Raw genomic sequence first — 18,499 nt, forward strand, 5'->3', positions numbered from 1 at the left:
GAGGTATATTTGTCTAGTTACACTAAATATTCAAATTCCAAATGGGGAGACAAGTTAGAGAAGTAGAGAATAAAAGAAAAGCTTAGCTTTAGCTCAGTAATAATTGTGTGGGAAAGGGGGAATGGGCCCATATAGCCATTAACCCAAAAAGGTTAATGTCAATAAATGCAAAGGAGTAAAAGCTTGATAGAGGAAATCATACCGTTTTATTTTTCATCACACAATCTCATCATAAAAGCTATACATTGTTTCACTAACTAACATCATCTCTATTTCACAAATACAACATACTGTAGTAGGCTACTGGTGATGAGTGCAGTTTGCTATTCAACTATTCTGCTACTTGAGACAAACATAATCAAAGTCAATGAAACTTTTCAGTTAAAAATGTAACAATTCTGGCAAACATTACTTTTGAGCAAAGGCTGCAAAAATGCTGGAAATGAAATAAATAACTAGAAAATGGCAAAGACAGTGGTTTGATCCAAAAAAACAATTCAAGTCATGAATAACATTTGTGTAGCTCTATTGTATCAGTCCACTCTAATTGGTTGGAAAACTCCATTTCATCAGGGGACCTGAAGGAGTACAGCATGTCCAACAAACCCCATTTCAGTTCCCTTCTATTGAGTTGTCAGGGCAGCTAGTTGGAGGTGTACATTTGCCACCAAATGAGTTCAGCACTTAAGCATACAGACATTTCAGATCCTAAGCAGTCATTGACAGATCTCAAAATGTATTCCATCTCAATTTCTATTCTATCTTCATAAAAAAGACTAATACTGTGTACTGTACCTCATCTTAGAATTGTGTAATTAACATTTTGTTGATGATTACAAAACATGGGTCAGAAAGGCACATCATCAAAATGTCCCATGTCATAGTCATGCATGCCATTTCCCTACCGTGTGGTGCATATCCTATATCTTGAGGGATTTTGTGCAATCGTTTAATGAAAAATCAAGTACAATTTGATGTCTACAACATGTATAAAAAATGTTGAAGCTATTAAAAAACATCTGTCAAATCCACAAATCTTGCGGTCACATATACAATGTCATACGATTCACTAATCATCAGGCACTAAATATGTCAGAACAATTAAACCCTGATGTCTAGGTATAGGTAGTGAGCCACTACTGAGCTCCCAGGTCGAATAGCTTCACTCAGTCAGAAAGCGGTAAATGCCATTCCAAAGCCCCCTTCTTTTAAGGCAAACTTAAATCATATTAGCTCCTTATTGGGGAGCAGTACCAAGGAACAGAAAGACAACAGCTTCTACCTTTTTTTTTAGGCTTTTAATAGTGAAAATGGTGCCTGGAACAGATGGGGGCTGGGGGAGAATCAAGGCCGAGGGGAAGAGCTGCCAACTACCCAGATTATTTCTCGCCAAGCGGATATCGGAAAAGGTCAAAAAGCGGGGGCTAGATGAACCTGGTCCTTTAATATGTTCCCATGCTGTAAATTCATTTCTCAAGGCTCAATGTTTTTTTAAAACGTGAGCTTTCAGTATTTCTAAACGAAGCAGAGTTGGAACACTCATTTGTTACAATAATAAATATACTAATTAGACTGACAGACATTTTTAAAGCAAAAATATTCATATGAACCACACATTATTTCCATAGAATGTCCCATTACTTCATGGTTTAAAAAAGAAAAAAGAGTTTAAAGAAATAAAATGTCTTGTCAATGTCTTAAATCTAATTGAATACACTCCAGGGGAATGAAGGCAAAAGAAAAAAACAATGGTGATCTTGTTGTGTCTGGAGATGGAAGTCCTTGGTACTGTCACTCCTTAAATACCCTGTCGTTTTACAGTTTGGTTGTTCCCAAGAGGCATATGGAAGGGGATGATGTTTGTGAGATTCACAGTAGTGTGGGGCCCTTGGTGGTATAGGTCATGGAGGGGAAGTGCCTACTGTCCACGTCCCACAGCTTCCTGTCCCCACGGGGCCCCAAGGGGGAGCAGGGCCCCGGGGGCTGATGGTGGGCAGCAGGGGGGAGGCTGGGGGTCCAGTAGTTAATATAGCTGGCCATCAGAAGAGTCAGCTCCAAGATCTGATGTGTGGAGAGAGGATAGGAGGGCAGTGGGGGAAGAGGAGACAGGAGAAGGAGAGGGAATAATGGCTTTACCATTTGATACGGTTGTGTTTCATTGGATTCTTGGGAGCTGGAGCCCCGCTTGCTCACAGGATGCCTATAACGATGAGGAAACCATGGAAACGACACTGATCCACCCATCATGAATACGGACAACCTTATTAGCACTTCCCATAGTGGTAATGTGACTCTATGTCAAGGCTCCGAAGGGATTCGACACATATAATGCAGGATCAACCTGCTTTCTACATCAGCCCAGCCCAGAGCAGTGGCGGTGGAGTGTAACACTACTTAACGACAGGTGGACAGGGATATAGCAGGAGCTAACCATTTACTCACTTCCCCACCTCGGTCTGACCGATCCCATATCAACGCCTCAACCCACCCACGTTTACTTTACACCTCAAGTCTCTGACATTTAGAACAGAATGCTGCCAAATGACTCTGTGACCTTCATTTAAGTTCAGTGCTAACTTGTTGGCAGAGCAGTTGTGGTTCACTCTTATTTCTCTCCACAAATCAATCTGACTGAACATTTGGCCAGATGTAAAGAGCAGCGGTCTAGGGGCCTTACCTTGGGTTTAGCCATAGCGAAGACCAGCTTCTCAACGGTTTTCTTCCCAACACCCTGCTCCCTGATCTGGCTCACCACCACCATGAAGTCGTCACGGCAACCGCCAAAGGTGATCACTGATTGGTAGGAGTATGTGACCAGCAGGTGCTGAAAAGAAAGACATAATTCTCTGTGATTAGAGTTAACTATATCTGAATATAGAACTTATCATTTTCATCTTTCACTAGGAGAGGCCACAAACTTTGCTGTCAAAATCATTTCTGTTATTGGTTTGTTTTTCAAGACAAATTGGGCCTGAAGTAGGATGACATTATTTCCAATCCTTTATTTTTAATTGTGCCTATTTTTCATAACAGCTAGTAAGTGCTCTGAAGCAGGAGGGACGCCAAACCGAAAATGACATGGAGGAATACAGCCTGGCGAAAATTATAGAGCTTAGGCTAACATTGTTTATATGTCAGGACATTTGGATCTTGGTTGAATATGTTGAATCAGAGGCTGGCCTTTTTTTTTCTTTTTCTTTTCTGTGGGGCTCTGGTGTTTGAAACCCTGCAGCAGAAAATTATTCCAGACCAATAGATCAACAAGCCACTACTTCTGTGGGCAGGCCTGGGCCAGACTTGTAAAGAGAAATCCCAAACCTAACGTTTGACGGCTCTAACCCTAAAACCTTCTGCCAGTGAAAAGGGAAAAAGAGACAATAACAAAACACTATAATTCCAGGTGGATCCTGAAAAGGGAGAGTTACCCCCAGATCAGTTTTTATAGGCAGAGATTTGAGGCAATCGTTCATAGCAATCAGTTCTATTTCTATTGTATTTCAATATGACTTAACTTGGGTTGTTCTTTTTTGCGAACAGTGAATGATTGGTTGGCACTGAAATATTATGCCTAAGGTGCTTTTCCGTGTGGCCTTATATAAACTGAGGGAAATCAATGCAACACACCCCCTAGTGGTCGATCTTACTTTCAGTAATGCCCTACATTGTTTTGAATTTAGCCTGCCTGGAAACGAGTGAATCGTTACTTGAGCTATGGTTATGCAGGCATATAAACAGGAACATACAGTATACACACTTACCATTGTATAGTCGAGCACACACAATCCGTCCTCATTGACAGCTAGCCATACCTGGGCCTGCTCTACAGAGGAGGGGGGTATAGGCTGTAGACAGAAGAGACGTAGAATGGTTAGAGAACAACTGGCAACAACACAACAACAACAACAACAACAACAGCAGTCCCTGTAGACAGAGTATAGACAAACAGGACAGCTTGTGTGGTCTATTTTGTCACCTTGGCACTGAAGAGCTTGGCACCAAACAATGGCCACTTGCGAGCAACAGTCAGGTAGATCCTCACACACTCTGATGCGCTGCATCCACGCAGGACAGACCACTTTGTGGCCAGACGCTCCGATAGATCTCTGCAGGGGGTGAGCGGGGGTATGAAAGGATATAAATAAATAAATAAATAAGAGTGTGTGTGTGTGTGTCTACACTGTACAGTGTACAGTATATGTGTCTATGCACAGTTTGGTAGTGTTACCTGAGCTGGTCCATGCTGAAGTCCTGTTTGTAGCGTTTGGGATAGAAGCGCTCCAGTGCCTGCTGGATGATCTGTTGTGATTTGGGCTGAGGAGAGCTGCTGGGAGAGGAGGGTGCTGGCCGGTCCAGATCACCATTCTCAACCTGTAAGGAGTGTGTGTGTGTTTGTTGATAACTTTCATTATCCAGTCATATCATATGACCTACTCTATCGTGTGTACCTGGCACGCTACCAAATGCTAAAACAAAACACGTCTCTCCTGCTCACACAACTACAGTACAGTACACCCTGAAACAACAACACACAATCCACAAACAAACTCAACAATCACAATCGATTGCTCATGCACCACAACCGACAAACATGCACACACACACTCTTCAAATACTGTATCCCCCCCCCAGGCAGTGGTCCTCTACTACAGTACACACCTGGGCCATGAGAGCAGCCACCTCCAGAGCCAGCTCCTTGTTCACAGGGAAGTGGCCTTGGTGAACTTCATCATTCACCTGGTAGGCCAGCAGGAGGCGCTCTCGCTCCGTCTCTCCCTTCGCCTGAGCCCGGAAACACAACCTACCCACACACACACACACACACACACACACACACACACACACACACACACACGTCAATGCAGCTTCTAGAGATAAGTAGTTGAACAGACCAAAGCACAGCAGGTGCATGCTAAAGCTTGGAAAATCGACAGTACCTGCTCTTGTATGTCAGACGAACAATGCGTGTCCCCTCGTATTTCCCAGGGTGCAGCTCTTTCAGGGCCTGCTCCCACTTTGAGATGACATCACAGATCTAAAACCAGGGGTGAAAACCATCAATCAATCATCAAGAAAGCATATCAGCATTCCTGAATCATTTAATTGTTCCCCATTTACACAACTTACAGTGTGTAAATCGAGTTAGTAGGAACACCTGTTAACTGCTTCATTGCTTTGTATGGTGATGAAGTGATAAAACCCCCCTACTCTCTGCCCAGATGTTTAGTGGAATCCTTGGGAAGACGCTACCTTAACCCTGGTCCTGGCCCTAGCCCTAACCATAACCCTTCCCTAATTCTAACCCTAAACCTTAACCTTAACCATGGCCCTAGCCCTAACCTTAACCCTTCCTTAATTCTAACCCTAAAACGTAACCTTAACCATGGCCCTAGCCCTAGCCCTAGCCCTAACCTTAACCCTTCCCTAATTCTAATTCTAACCCTAAACCTTAACCCTGGCCCTAGCCCTAACCTTAACCATAATCCTTCCCTAATTCTAACCCTAAACCTTAACCTTAACCCTGGCCCTAGCCCTAACCTTAACCATAATCCTTCCCTAATTCTAACCCTAAACCTTAACCTTAACCCTGGCCCTAACCATAATCCTTCCCTAATTCTAACCCTAAACCTTAACCTTAACCCTGGTCCGAGTCCCCTCTCTTGGTACTGTCCCACTCACCTTGACTGAAGGCTGGAGGCAATGTTCCAGGTCTTTGCCTGAGGGGTCGTCAGTGAAGAGAGAGAACCCAGACAGATGTGGCTTCCTCATGCCCACCCTCTGGTTCAGTGTGTTGAGGAACTCCTCCACTGTGGTGGAGCCGTCGAAGCCCACCACCTAGGAGAGAGAGGAGGGGTCAATTAAACATTATAAAACAACACCACACACAAAAATAGCACTGCAAGATAACAGGGGTGAGAAAGTATACTGTATTTTAGGGATGGGTAGTGTGTATGTGTGTGTGTGTGTGTGTGTGTGTGTGTGTGTGTGTGTGTGTGTGTGTGTGTGTGTTACCTGGTAGGTGTTGTTCATAAAGTGGACAGAGATACTGAGGAGTAGTGAGTGAGGTGTGTGTGTGTGTTACCTGGTAGGTACTGTTCATAAAGTGGACAGGGATACTGAGGAGTAGTGAGTGAGGTGTGTGTGTGTGTGTTACCTGGTAGGTGTTGTTCATAAAGTGGACAGGGATACTGAGGAGTAGTGAGTGAGGTGTGTGTGTGTGCGTGTGTGTGTGTTACCTGGTAGGTGCTGTTCATAAAGTGGACAGGGATGCTGAAGGGTAGTGAGTGGTGGTAGGGGTTCCTCAGTAGGATGGACAGGATCTCCATGCGTGAGGGCTTGGCCTCCCTTTCTCCATTCTGCAAGGTCCGCTCCACAGACCTCTGGCAGTACACCGCATACTTCCCCACCTCACTCCTACACACACACACACACACACACACACACACACACACACACACACACACACACACACACACACACACACACACACACACACACACAGATCAGCACTCTTGAGAACAGATTCCCAGGCACAGATTAAGCCTGGTCCTGGACTAAAATATATAATAGTAAGTCAATAGTAAATGTCCATTGAAAATGCATTTTAGTCTCGGACTAGGCATTATCTAAACCAGCCCTATTAGTTTGAATTGCTTTAGAAATATTTTTTTTTTGCATAAGGTCAACGGTTGTTTTATATACCTGGGGTCTGCATGATGCTGCAAGTACTGTTTCAGATACCACAAGAAGTGCTGCTGAGGCAGGAAGAGAGCCACACACACCGACATCAGCTGCCAGCACTGAAGACACAGGAGACAAGGATGAAAGACACAAGTCACTACAACTAACCCTAGTTATTGTCTGTTTTTAGACATGGACCTTTGTCTATCTGCTGCTGTAAATGATTCATAAAGTACTACTCTACTCTCTTTCTAAGAACGGCTGAGAATTAAACAAATAAATAATAATATGAGATTAAAATAAAATAAAATAAAAATGAAACAACACAATCAGGTGATTAATGTGACAGGATTCATAATCACCTGAATGAGGGAGTAGTTGTGTGGCGTTCGCCGATTGGTCTGTTTGATCAGCTGACAGTACATCTCGTTCTGAAGCTCTGGGTGTGTCAGGCACACCTGCAATGCATTCTGGGCCAGGGACGTGTGGTAATCGATGGATGGCGACTCCACCAGCACGTTGATGAACAGCTGACAGGACTGGGAACGTAAAGGATACACAGACAAAATCATTCCAGGTCAATGTTATACAGTACCAGTAATCTACCAGCAGGGGACGTAAACACACACAGAACCATGGCCACCCAACTGAGGAAAATCGAATGAAACATGCAGCAACTTGAAGGCCTGTCCCACATGTCCTACTTGGGAGTGATTTACACTTCAAATTAAGTCACGATATAGCTATCAAACATAGCTGTCATGCCTCGAGGGGGAGAAAGAGCTTCTTAGGATCAAGGCCATGTACAGAAACATGGGTCAACATTTTTTTTCTTCATGTTTTCATTCTTTCCTCTACTCCTTTAAGTAAACGTTGATATAACACAACAGGTGAAAGCAAAGTAGCACCATGAAATAGCTGTCCTCCAATCCTGTCACGTCAGATCAGAACATGCTTCAAAGGCGACAGTAATAAGGAGAAATATTCAATGGATCCAGTTCCTCTCTGTGTATGCGGCAACTCTTTGAAAAAAAAGGCTCACTGGTCAAACGAGAGGAGGGCTCCATTGTCCGATACCCATGGAGCAGCAACGCAGAACGGGAGGGGGAGAGCTCACTGAAGCAGAGAGGGGAGTGAGAGAGAGAGAGAGAGAGAGAGAGAGGGAGAGAGAGAGAGGGAGAGGGAGAGAGAGAGAGAGAGGGAGAGGGAGAGGGAGGGGGATTTGGGGAGGAAGAGTTGAAAAGAGAGGAACAGGATCTTCCCTCTCTCTAACAAGGTCAAGGTCTGTCGTCCTGTAGCTGCTCCAGTCCATTACCCCTGGTTCCCACTCCCTCTCTCCTGCCATTGCATCCACAAAGGCGCGCTGACCTCCCAGGTCCTGCGCTCTGCGGCGCTCTGCGGCGCTCTGCGGTCTGAAGGTCCTTCTTTCACACAGGCTGGAAAGCAGACGAGCGCTTCGCTTCAATCAGAGGAGATCATCAAGCCTATTATCTCTCTTCCACACTCCTAATGAGCTGGAGGCTCCGTCCCCGAAAAAGGCTTTGATCTGGATGTGAGTGGCAGGTCCGCGGGAAGGCGGAGGGGAATGGAGGGGAGCCAAGAGGGGGGAGAGAGGGGAAGGGGGCCATGGGGACAGACCAGGAGAGCGGGTGGATGCCCCCAGACAGAGTAGCACACAGGAATGTGGGCAGACGGGAGAGGAGAAAGAGAGGGATTTGTGAGATGAGAGAGGAAGAGAGAGAGAGAAAAAAGAAAGGGATACTGAGGGCAAAGAAAATAACGGACGTGAAGGCATGAGAGAGGGATGAAAGAGGAAGAGACCGACCTTGAAGAGTTTGAGAGCCTCTGTCTGTAGTGCCTCAGAGGGTAGAGTGGTGAGAGGGGAGCGCAGACCCTCTTTACAGAAGCACAGGGCCTCGCTCCTCCACAGCGCAGAGTCTGGGGTACAAACACACACACATGCACACACACGCACACACACGCACACACGTACACACACACAGACACGTACACACACAGATTGTGTTACAAACTCAAGTGGCACAACAGCTGACAAACAGTAACCCCCATGCAGACATATTGGCCATAAACACTGTCTGCAGGCTGGATTAACTGGCCAGTCTTGGTTGAAAATAATACAGATTAATGAACTAAATCTGGATCCCTGATACTTGGTTATAGACCCAAGCTAGACAGCAGCTTATGCATCAGACTGGTCCTTTGTTATATAATGGTACTGTGTGGCTCAGTTGGTAGAGCATGAAGCTAGCGACGCTTAGGTTCTGGGTTCAATTCTTGCTGGGACCAGGTTATACACAAGACAAAAAATGACTAGAATGTACGTTTCTCTGGATAAAAGCCTCTGCTAAATGGCACATATGATTCTATATTACATCAGACAGACAGATGGTTCTATGTGTCCCGCACCTGGGTCGTCCTGGACATCCAGGAGTTTTCCCATCAGCTGCTCATACTCCGTGCCCACCTTGAAGCTGGCACAGCTGCCCGCTGCCACCGACAGGTGGTACAGCCAGGTGTCCTGCACAGGTGGAGGAGGGGTCACAGTTTAGAGGTATACATGGATATGTTCATATCATAGAGCTGAACTGAAAGCTGTCAGGTCTTTCCCCCTCTCCTGTTTGGTTATGGGGAAGGGGGGGGGGGGGTGTGTACCTTCTCCTGCTTGGTCCCTATGAGCAGGTAGGTGGGGCTCTGCTCTCTGGGGTGGACCACCAGGGTACAGTGAGAGGACAGGAACCCTCTGCTCCCCACCTCGTAGTCCTCATCAGAGTCACATGACCGGTCCACCTCCTCCACCGCCGCCTCGCGCATACGCAGCTGGCCCAGGGGAAACTGATACACGACGAGGAGACGCAGACGCACACACACACACACACACACACACACACACACACACACACACACACCACACAGTGTCAGGACAAGAACAATAAGACACTCCAATGTGCTACAAAACTGGCTTTGCACATGACGGTAAGCTTAAGCCCAGAAAGGGAGAAATTGCACCTTGTCATCCTGGTTCCGGTAGTAATAGAACACTTTGCCAACCAAGGAGCACCACACCAGCTTGGAGTGCCCGTGCTTGACCTGAAAAAGAGAGAGGAAGGCAGGGGAGGAGGGAGTTGAGAGGGTTGAGGCAGCTCACATTCTGTTTCACTTACGAAACGTGAAAGTCAGTCTGCTTGACCAGGCTAAGATTCACTACCGTTCTGACTAAAGACAATGTCCTTATTTGGAAAGCAGGCAGCACAGTACGGCTAGAGCACATGAAGCCAGCTGGGCATATCCTAATCAGGGTCACTGGGGGTCAAATATGCAGAGGGGCACTGAACCAACGAAACACTCCAACTTGAGGTGCTTTAACCCTAATTCACACTACAGAGCCAAACTGGGCCAAGCCAAGCTGAGCTGAGCCATACTGGGCTGAGCTGGGCGGGTTACATATTTCACCATAGTTGTTGTTGTTGTTGTTGTTGTTGTTGTTGTTGTTGTTGTTGTTGTTGTTTTTGTTGAAACAGTGCTGGAGAGGACAATAGCAGAGCCAGGGTGAGGTTGACCCTGTAGTGTGTAAAGCCCCATCTGGTCCTGCCAGAGATCAAAGCTAGCAGGACAGGAAGAGAGGGTTCATCAGTCAGTCAGCGCCAGGCCGTCAGTCAGCCTGTCACACACACACACACACATCTCTGATGTTACAGGGTGTGATGGCTATGAGTAGCCTGGTTGTCTGTCTATATGTTTGTGTCTGTAGTAGTGTCTGTTCTGGTTGGTGTGTCTCTTTAAAACCTAAATAGGAGATGAGTCCTTGTCCAGGGGATCCACCCCCCTTGATAATTGGGAAATCATCCAGCCAATCAACCAGCCAATCATCAGAGGCCACACCAGCCAATCATCAGAACACCAGCCAATCATCAGAGGCCACACCATTCAAAAGACACCGAGGGATAACCAGCAGGAGCTGTTGTGTCTCACACAACAGGCTCCCACCATTTTGTTGTATGCCATGCGGGTGGTTTACTTTGTTAGATCTCTTTTTGTTATGATTTAGTTGATACTTTGTTCAGAGATGTTTGGTGGATACTTTGTGTTTTGTACTCGAATAGTCACTTTATACTTTAAGGATTTTACATAGTGACTTTTTTGTTTGTTGTTTTACAACCATCCTAGGGATGTGTTTTTTGTTTATTTTATTTGTGAGGCATTTGTTTGTTAGTTCTAATTCTGTTTTTATAATTACCATAAGACGTCAAAACTGTCATGGCCAAATAAATATCTTTACTTTTACTCATACCAACTGTAATGTGTTACTTCTTCTTCACCTAGCCTAGAGAACAAGAACGTAACACAGGGTCTAGTAGCCCCTTATCTTAACCATACTGACAGATACACCTCTAGTGTGGACAACCAGAAGAAAGCCCTGGGGAGTGGGGGTTAGCACTCCCAACATTCCTCCACTAGCCCCTGACCCCTAGCTGTGTCCTAACGTGATTTAGCTGTCCAGGAATTCAGCCTTCAATCAAACTGTCACTGTGGTCTATCTCTACCACAGTGACGACACCTTCCCTTCAAGCCTATGTGGGTGTTTAACTGTCCTATGTCTTCATGTGAAATTCATTATTGAATGTATGGAGTAGATATTCCATATTTAGGGAGAGCTTTTGCATTAATCTAGCTTTGTAGTAAGGCCTGTCTATAAGGAAACATGAACGGGTGGTACAGATTAAACCTAGTCCTGGACTTCATAACATTTTCAATAGAAAATGTGCATTGAAGATTTATTAGACTAGGATTAGGCTTAATCTGGGTCTGCGAAAACCAGCCGTGAATTATTATCAGGAACTCTCTCTTTCTATGTCATGGTGACCCTGATCTCAACCCTGTTGACCTCTGAACCCTTACCTTAGTCAGCCAGCCACGCACTGTGGGTTTGGCCGTGGTCTCCATGGCGACGGGGCTGCTGGCCTGGACTTTGAGGATGTTCTGCAGAACCCTGATCCACTCCTCCAAGATGTTAGGCGAGTCGGCTGTCAGGTAGAATGTCTTCTTCTCTGTAATCAGCTGATTACACAGAGGGAAATATGAGAAAAAGCCAAAACCAAAAACAGTCATACAGATAACATCATCAGGTCAAAAGAGATCAGAGTCAGATACCCAAGAATACATTCCTGGCAATGTTATGCCTGATGTCATCGTTAAGCCCCTTGTCTTTGGAATCTGTGTGTGTGTGTGTGTGTGTGTGTGTGTGTGTGTGCCCCTCACCTGGAACGTCTGTGCTCCCTCTCCACGAGCGATACGGCAGGAAGAGTTGAGCTCCATCTGGCCCTGAGGCTTCCGAATGACATCACTCTGTAAAAACACACACACAATATGTTATTCACATAACACAGTATCAGCGTGCGCACAAACACACACACACACACACACACAAACACACACACACACACACACACACACACACACACACGCTCACAAACAAACAAATATATTTTTTTAACTCCACAGCAACATTCTTCACACATCTCTAATACCCCCCTGTATTGAGAGCAGAAAGTGTTAAAGTCGCTTACAGGTGACTTGTAGTAGTGGATCTCCCCGTTCCTCAGTATAAACCAGCGGCGCTTCCAGGCCTTCACCTGACTGCCCATCTTCAGCAAGTAGCCAGATTTCTCCAACATCTCCTGTGGAGAAACAGCAGCAAAGTTGGGGTAGTAGTCTATCAAATCACATACACAGATAAAATTAAGCAATTATCTGATTTACTTACTGACTCATCTAACAAGTGGCTGCCCTGGGATGCAGAGGCCATATTAAGGGATATTTTACAGATTTAAGGGGTATTTAAACTGCAAGGGGAATGAATATCAGTGTAAGTCCTGTCATGTGAGTAATTGATTACAGGAGATCAGTTCTGAGTAGCCTGGGGTCAGTGGTGGTTCAGTGGCTCTATAACGAGGTGTTGGAGGGAAGAGAGAGAGATGGTTGAGTGGGGATAGTCCAGTTCAGTGGCTTTGTAGTGGGACGGAGGGAGAGAGAGGGGGAGGGAGAGGGAGAGGTAGAGGGGTCACCCACAGGCCCCGTGCTCTCGCAGGAGTAGGAGGAGGTGCGCTGGACTTTGTGTTCAGGCTCAGAGTAGTCACTGTCCAGGGAGTAGGCGTCCGGTGGGATGGCGTAGTCACTCTCTGAGCTGATGGAGGACATGGACACACCTAGGATGAGACGGCAGAGAGAGGGGAAGACATCAACAGGCTGTTCAGAAGACTCACATCTAATACTCCTATTCTAGAAGGGCTTCTGTATGAATAAAGTATGAATAAACAAACACATAAACAAATAAAGAAATAAAGAAACAAATACATAAGTACTTGACTAAATAAATAGGGGCCTTTGGGGACCCCCCCTCACCTCTCTTGACGGCGCGGGGGCTCCCCGGGGTGCTGCCCTTCTTGTCAGGGCTCAGGGTGGAGGTCCGGAGACTGGCCAGAGAACCACTGTCGTCCTCAGAGCCGGAGTCGTCATCAGGCAGGGGGACACTGCTGATCTGAGTGGCTTTCTGAGACCCAGTCAGAGAGGAGAGGCAGGCAGAGATACAGTACTCAGATCATATCACAGATGAGTCAATGTGCTCAGGTATTGAAGCGAAAACATTTTAGCACGACTGTAAATGATCGATCTTATCAATTATTGTTTAAGCGTCCCTTATAATAATAACAACAACAACAATAATAATATATATTAATAATCCATGATAATATAATAATAATAATAATAATAATAATAATAATAATATTATCCAAGGATCTATATGACTGAAATCAATTGCAGTGACACAAAAATTGAACCATGTTCAGGTATTTATACAATGTGGAGAAATAAATTCAAACCAACCAAGCCGACTTCCGGGAAAAAAATTACAATTTGTTCTTACCCCTTTGAGTGTGGTATAGACAGGCACATTGATATTCTTGTAGATCAAGTGAGTGAATGGACCTGCGGCGGGGTACTGGGGTAAGTTGGACCCTGCAGAAAACATTAAAAAGAAAAGAAAAGACGTACAGTACTTTACCCACTCGTCTCTCTACTGCATGTATAGGATACTTGCATAACATTCACAATTGAGCCATTTAGCAGATGCTTTACCCAGAGTGATTTATAATGCTGTTAATACCCTCACCTAAAGTAAGAAACAACTATACATCACAATGACCTCAAGTAAAAATACTTCCTTTAACAATAAGTGATAGCAGCAGTATGTTCAACTACAGAAATACTGTTGTTTTTTTTGTTACAATCTACTATGAATCACGTAATCCTCTGAAGCGTCATGCAGCAGTTGTTTGGATAGATCTGGCATACTTATGGATGCTGTGTATGCTCTGTGTGTTCTCCTTACTGAGCTAAATGGATGTGGTGGAGGTGGGGAGAGATGGCAAAGACATAATTATACCCTGGGCTCATCCTTTCATCACAGCTGATTAAAAAGCAACATTTACCTCCATCCCGTCCTGCCCCCCCCCCCTCCCCATGTTCTTCCACAGCTCTTAAAAGCTTTCCAGAGTAGAGCTCGCCACCTCACACCTGCACAGGTGTTTCTTTGCACCCTCGAGCAGGAGGAAGTGACATCAAAAGGAGCACTGACAGATCCCCACTTACCATCCACAGACACTAACATCAGCGACGCGCCTTGTCATCACTTCACAGACAGGCTGTTCACACAGCTCTGTTTCCCACTAGTTAAACACACTATTCTTTGAGATGTTTGGATACAAACAATGAGTCAAGACCTTTGTTTATTTTTTCCCAATACAACATTATGTAGAGGCAGGGCTGCCAAGTTTCACCAAAAGTTTGGAGTGAGATTTTTTGGCGGTGGAGCGACCCAAAACTGTGCACGTTTTGGCAGCGGCGGCCCCTCTCTCCCACCCAATTATTTGTGCTAGTTTCCTGCAATTTTACATGTTGTTCATAATAAACCAGCACAAGAAATGAAAATAATAAATAATAACATTTTATAAAACAAGAAAAAAATTCTGACAATATATCATATTTATGAAATCTTAATAAACAAATACAGTAGCCTACAGACTCTAAAAGAAAAATTGGCCCCATCAACAGGACTCAGCCCCTTGGTCAGCAGCAGAAAGACCCGTGGTCATCATCTTATATACAGTGCATTGCTCATAGATGGCTATCATGTTATACAGTACATACCAGGGTTTTTCCTGGGTCAGAATGAGGGCTTGGTGGGTGATTTTGTGCGCGTGCAGCGCGCCCACATTTTTTTGGAGGGACTCCCAATTGTTGTATTTGTATTGTAAATTGTAATTATTAATAATAATTATTATTATTAATGTACCTGGTTATGTTACAGTAGAGAAACAAAAAACAGTTACCAAAACTGAGATTGAGATCTAGCTAAGATTGGCAAAAGATTGGCGTGGTGCAACCGAAATTAGTAAACAACTAGTTTGAAACTAACTAGTAACAACTAGGGGTTTAGTAACTACTAAATGCCTGCATTTAGTAATGACTTACGCCATATTGGTGCAACCCAGTCCAGTAGGCTACCAGATACGATGTTGTAATGTATGCACATATTTTGCTACCACGGTTGCCAGATGGAATTGACAATGTCCAGCCCAACCGGTCTAAAAGCTGCCGAATCCACCCGTCCAGTGTGACCAAAAGTAGCCCAATCTGGCAACCCTGCTTGCTACGTTCTTGCAGCTCGTGTGAACACAGGTTCTTCCATCAGCGCTCGCCTGCCGCTTCGATTGCAGACTCAAGTTAACGCGCGTGCAGAAAGATGCCACGAAACTCATGTCCGGTAGCTTTCTTTCAAGGAATTTCAAAAATAAAAGTCCTGTAAAAAAAAAAAACGTTATTTCTCGCCGTGAGAAATAGAGATGCGCGTGAGAGCGTGAGACCTGGTTGAAATGCGTGAGTCTCACGGTGATTGCGTGAGACTTGGCAGCCCTGTGTAGAGGGGTCATTATGCAGCATAGAAGACCAGAAATACACCTTGAGGGAAGCTGAAAGAAAAAAACAGAGTGCAGTGGAAAACATTTTGGTGGATGACCTCTCAAAGTTCAAGTTAAGTAAGTCAAGTCGGGGGGGGGGCTCACCTCGCCCAGGGCCCCGGGCCACAGGAGCTGCCTCAGACACTCTCATGCCAGATTTGGCCACGGCGTAGATGTGGCTCTCCTGTACAGCACATAGCATAGTGTTCAACTCAACATGAACACAAACATCAAATCAATAGCATTCATATGTAGCATTCATGGACAGCATTCGTATTCCTATCTGAACATATTCTCATGACTCTCATCTCTCTCGCTCAAGTCTTACCCAGGAGGGGAAGCGGTGCAGTGGAGGGGTGGGGGGTTTCAGGACCTCTGGGTCCAGTAGTTCAAGCTCCTCTGCAAGCCCGACAAAGGACACTCCGTCGTGGGGAGGGGCCTCTGCCCCTGCCCCCTCCACCACCCCCTCCATGCTATCAGGTAGGCCGTCGTCAATGTCCGTCTCCTCCAGCACGTGGGTGCAGGGCGAGGTGGACGTAGGACTCTGTGAGGTGGTGTAGGCGGTCATGATGTCTATGTTGACGTTGAGGTGGTGGAGCCTCTCAAGGCCAGGCTGGGGTTGGCTGTAATGCTTCTTCACCAGCTGGATGCTGTCACGGGGCAGGAGGGGGGTCCGCACCTTGGGCAGGGTCATGCTGGCGCCCGAGAGCAGAGCCAGGGGCTGGGGTTGGGGTTGGGACATCTGGAAGGGGTGGGAGTTGGATGGAGAGCGGGACAGAAGCGGGCTTTTGGGCGTGAGGTGCGGGGTAGGGGTGTCGGGGGTGCTGCTAGTGCCATGGGTCTCATAGGCCGAGGAAGAGGAGGAGGACGAAGAGGAGGAGGAGCGGAGGCGCTGGGAGCGGAACTTGCTGTTGAGCTCATCGGAGGAGTGGTCTCTGTCGGAGCCCCCTGCCCTGCCCCCTCTGCCGGAGGTGAGGGTGGGGGTGGGACCCCCTGGTAGCTCTGATCCAGTAGGTGACACAGGGCTCCCTGGTCCCTCCCTGCCCCGGCCCTGAGAGGGAGTATCACACACGGACACGTGGGCTGTCGTGTCCCCTCTGTCACCGCTGGCTTTGGAAGACTGCTTTGCTCTCTCATGACTGTCAGAACTCTCCACAAACTTCCTCTTCACGTCTGCAAGCAAAGAGAGAGAGAGAGAGAGACATTGTCTTAAATAAAACCGACTCAATAGTGTAGACCAATGATACTCACTCCTGATCCTGGAGAGCCTCAGGATCAACTGAACCAACTGATCTTCAAAAAAACCTTGATTTAGCTGAATCTGGTGTGTCACTGCTGGGCTGGAGCAAAAGCCTGCATCACTGCGACTCTCCAGGACCAAGAGTGATGATCACAGTGTACAGTAGACCAATGAAGGTAACTATGTGGGTCATTAGAGATGGGGTGGGGGGTGGGGTAGGTTGTGAAGGGAGTAAATGACCATACCTCCTGCTGAATGGGTGCCAGTGGGTGAGGTGGGCATACGGGGGCTTGGGTGTCTCCAGCACTCCTCCTGTTGGGCGGGCGGTGTCCCAGGACAGCTAGGGGGGTACAGGGGACTACTGGGAACCAGGTGGGCATCAGGGATAGGAGACGTGGGGGTCCCAGGAGACCCAGGGCTTTCCAGAAGAGCTGATGGAGAGAGAGAGAGAGAGAAAGAGAAAGGGAAAGTAAACCCAAGGAACAATATAATAACACAGACATTAAAGAGATAGTTCACCCAAATAACAAAATCACATATTTGGTAAACAGAACAGTCTGCTCTTATCCATAGACTTCTTTTTAAACATTTTATAATCAGTATTTTATTGAATCCATAGACTTCTTTCAGAGGTAAAGGAAGCAAATACAATATGTGATTTTGTAATGTGGGTGCACTATCCCTTTAAGCTATACGTCCAAGCAGAGGTACTGCTTAATGTCCATGTAAAGGCGGCTACACACTAGACAACTTTTCAAGTTGTAACATCGCTGAGCCTCTCACACTAAACGACCGTCGTGCTGGTGTCCGTGTCGCTGCGGCGCGCAGACTGCGCAGCACATCACACACTACAGGATGTGGCAACGACGGGGGCTCACAGACTACAAGATTCTTCACTTGGTCAGGACGATTCGCCAAGCTGTAGTGTCGCGATATCAGCACATGATGACGAGACGTTGACAGCTGTCAAAAAAAGATGGAGCTCATTTCTACTAGAAAATAGCCATATTACTATATGTAATATATACATATATATATATACATATATGGCTATTTATATAATAGGCTATTTACTATTATATAAATAGCCATTTCTACTTTCACGCCTCCTCCGCGCTGCATTTCCTCGACCTCTCATTGGCTGTGCTGTCCACACGGGTCGTTGCCCATCTCAGACTAGCAGAACGTAGATTCCGTCGGCCGATAAAATGAAACATGTTTGAAAAGATCTGGAGCCCTGCGACGGGGTCGGCGGCCCTCCGATTGCGTCTCTGAGCCGGTCACATTAAACGAGCGTCGGAGACGGCGCGTCCCCGGGTTTGCAACGACTGGAGGATTTTGTCTCCGACCGCAAAAACTGGGCGGCGACAGCTAAATCGGGGTTAAAATCGTCTAGTGTGTACTCGGCTTAAGCCGCAAAGCAAACTCAAAACTGAGACAAACAGCTCTGGGTCTTTGGTTGTTGGTTGTGTGAGCTGAATCACCTTGTAATTTGTCCCGCAGCAGCAGGATCTGTTCTGCCTGCTTCAGGTTGGTCATCTTCAGT

The 18,499-nt window shown here is 46.2% G+C and overlaps 1 protein-coding gene across 1 annotated transcript in view; it reads right to left on the reverse strand.

The window, feature by feature from the left end:
• Window positions 1–222: 222 nt before the first annotated feature.
• The window catches only part of plekhh1 (pleckstrin homology domain containing, family H (with MyTH4 domain) member 1), a 37,193-nt gene continuing 18,916 nt past the window's right edge, over window positions 223–18,499 (reverse strand). Inside the window, exons 6-30 of the mRNA XM_080549970.1 lie at window positions 18,438–18,499; window positions 17,238–17,384; window positions 16,042–16,886; window positions 15,819–15,897; window positions 13,622–13,713; window positions 13,099–13,246; window positions 12,766–12,902; window positions 12,264–12,374; window positions 11,956–12,042; window positions 11,596–11,754; window positions 9,706–9,786; window positions 9,352–9,531; window positions 9,106–9,217; window positions 8,504–8,616; window positions 7,041–7,217; window positions 6,700–6,797; window positions 6,234–6,411; window positions 5,677–5,832; window positions 4,935–5,032; window positions 4,657–4,798; window positions 4,226–4,368; window positions 3,974–4,103; window positions 3,759–3,842; window positions 2,678–2,824; window positions 223–2,061 (exon numbers count right to left, since the gene is read on the reverse strand). The exon at window positions 18,438–18,499 is cut by the window's right edge and continues 20 nt beyond it. Of these exons, the coding sequence (XP_080406096.1) occupies window positions 1,870–2,061; window positions 2,678–2,824; window positions 3,759–3,842; window positions 3,974–4,103; window positions 4,226–4,368; window positions 4,657–4,798; window positions 4,935–5,032; window positions 5,677–5,832; window positions 6,234–6,411; window positions 6,700–6,797; window positions 7,041–7,217; window positions 8,504–8,616; window positions 9,106–9,217; window positions 9,352–9,531; window positions 9,706–9,786; window positions 11,596–11,754; window positions 11,956–12,042; window positions 12,264–12,374; window positions 12,766–12,902; window positions 13,099–13,246; window positions 13,622–13,713; window positions 15,819–15,897; window positions 16,042–16,886; window positions 17,238–17,384; window positions 18,438–18,499 (3,898 nt within the window). The 3' untranslated portion in view covers window positions 223–1,869. The remainder of the gene's footprint in view (window positions 2,062–2,677; window positions 2,825–3,758; window positions 3,843–3,973; window positions 4,104–4,225; window positions 4,369–4,656; window positions 4,799–4,934; window positions 5,033–5,676; window positions 5,833–6,233; window positions 6,412–6,699; window positions 6,798–7,040; window positions 7,218–8,503; window positions 8,617–9,105; window positions 9,218–9,351; window positions 9,532–9,705; window positions 9,787–11,595; window positions 11,755–11,955; window positions 12,043–12,263; window positions 12,375–12,765; window positions 12,903–13,098; window positions 13,247–13,621; window positions 13,714–15,818; window positions 15,898–16,041; window positions 16,887–17,237; window positions 17,385–18,437) is intronic.

Source organism: Nansenia antarctica (assembly GCF_963989245.1).
Source record: "Nansenia antarctica genome assembly, chromosome: 1".
NCBI lineage: Eukaryota > Metazoa > Chordata > Actinopteri > Argentiniformes > Microstomatidae > Nansenia > Nansenia antarctica.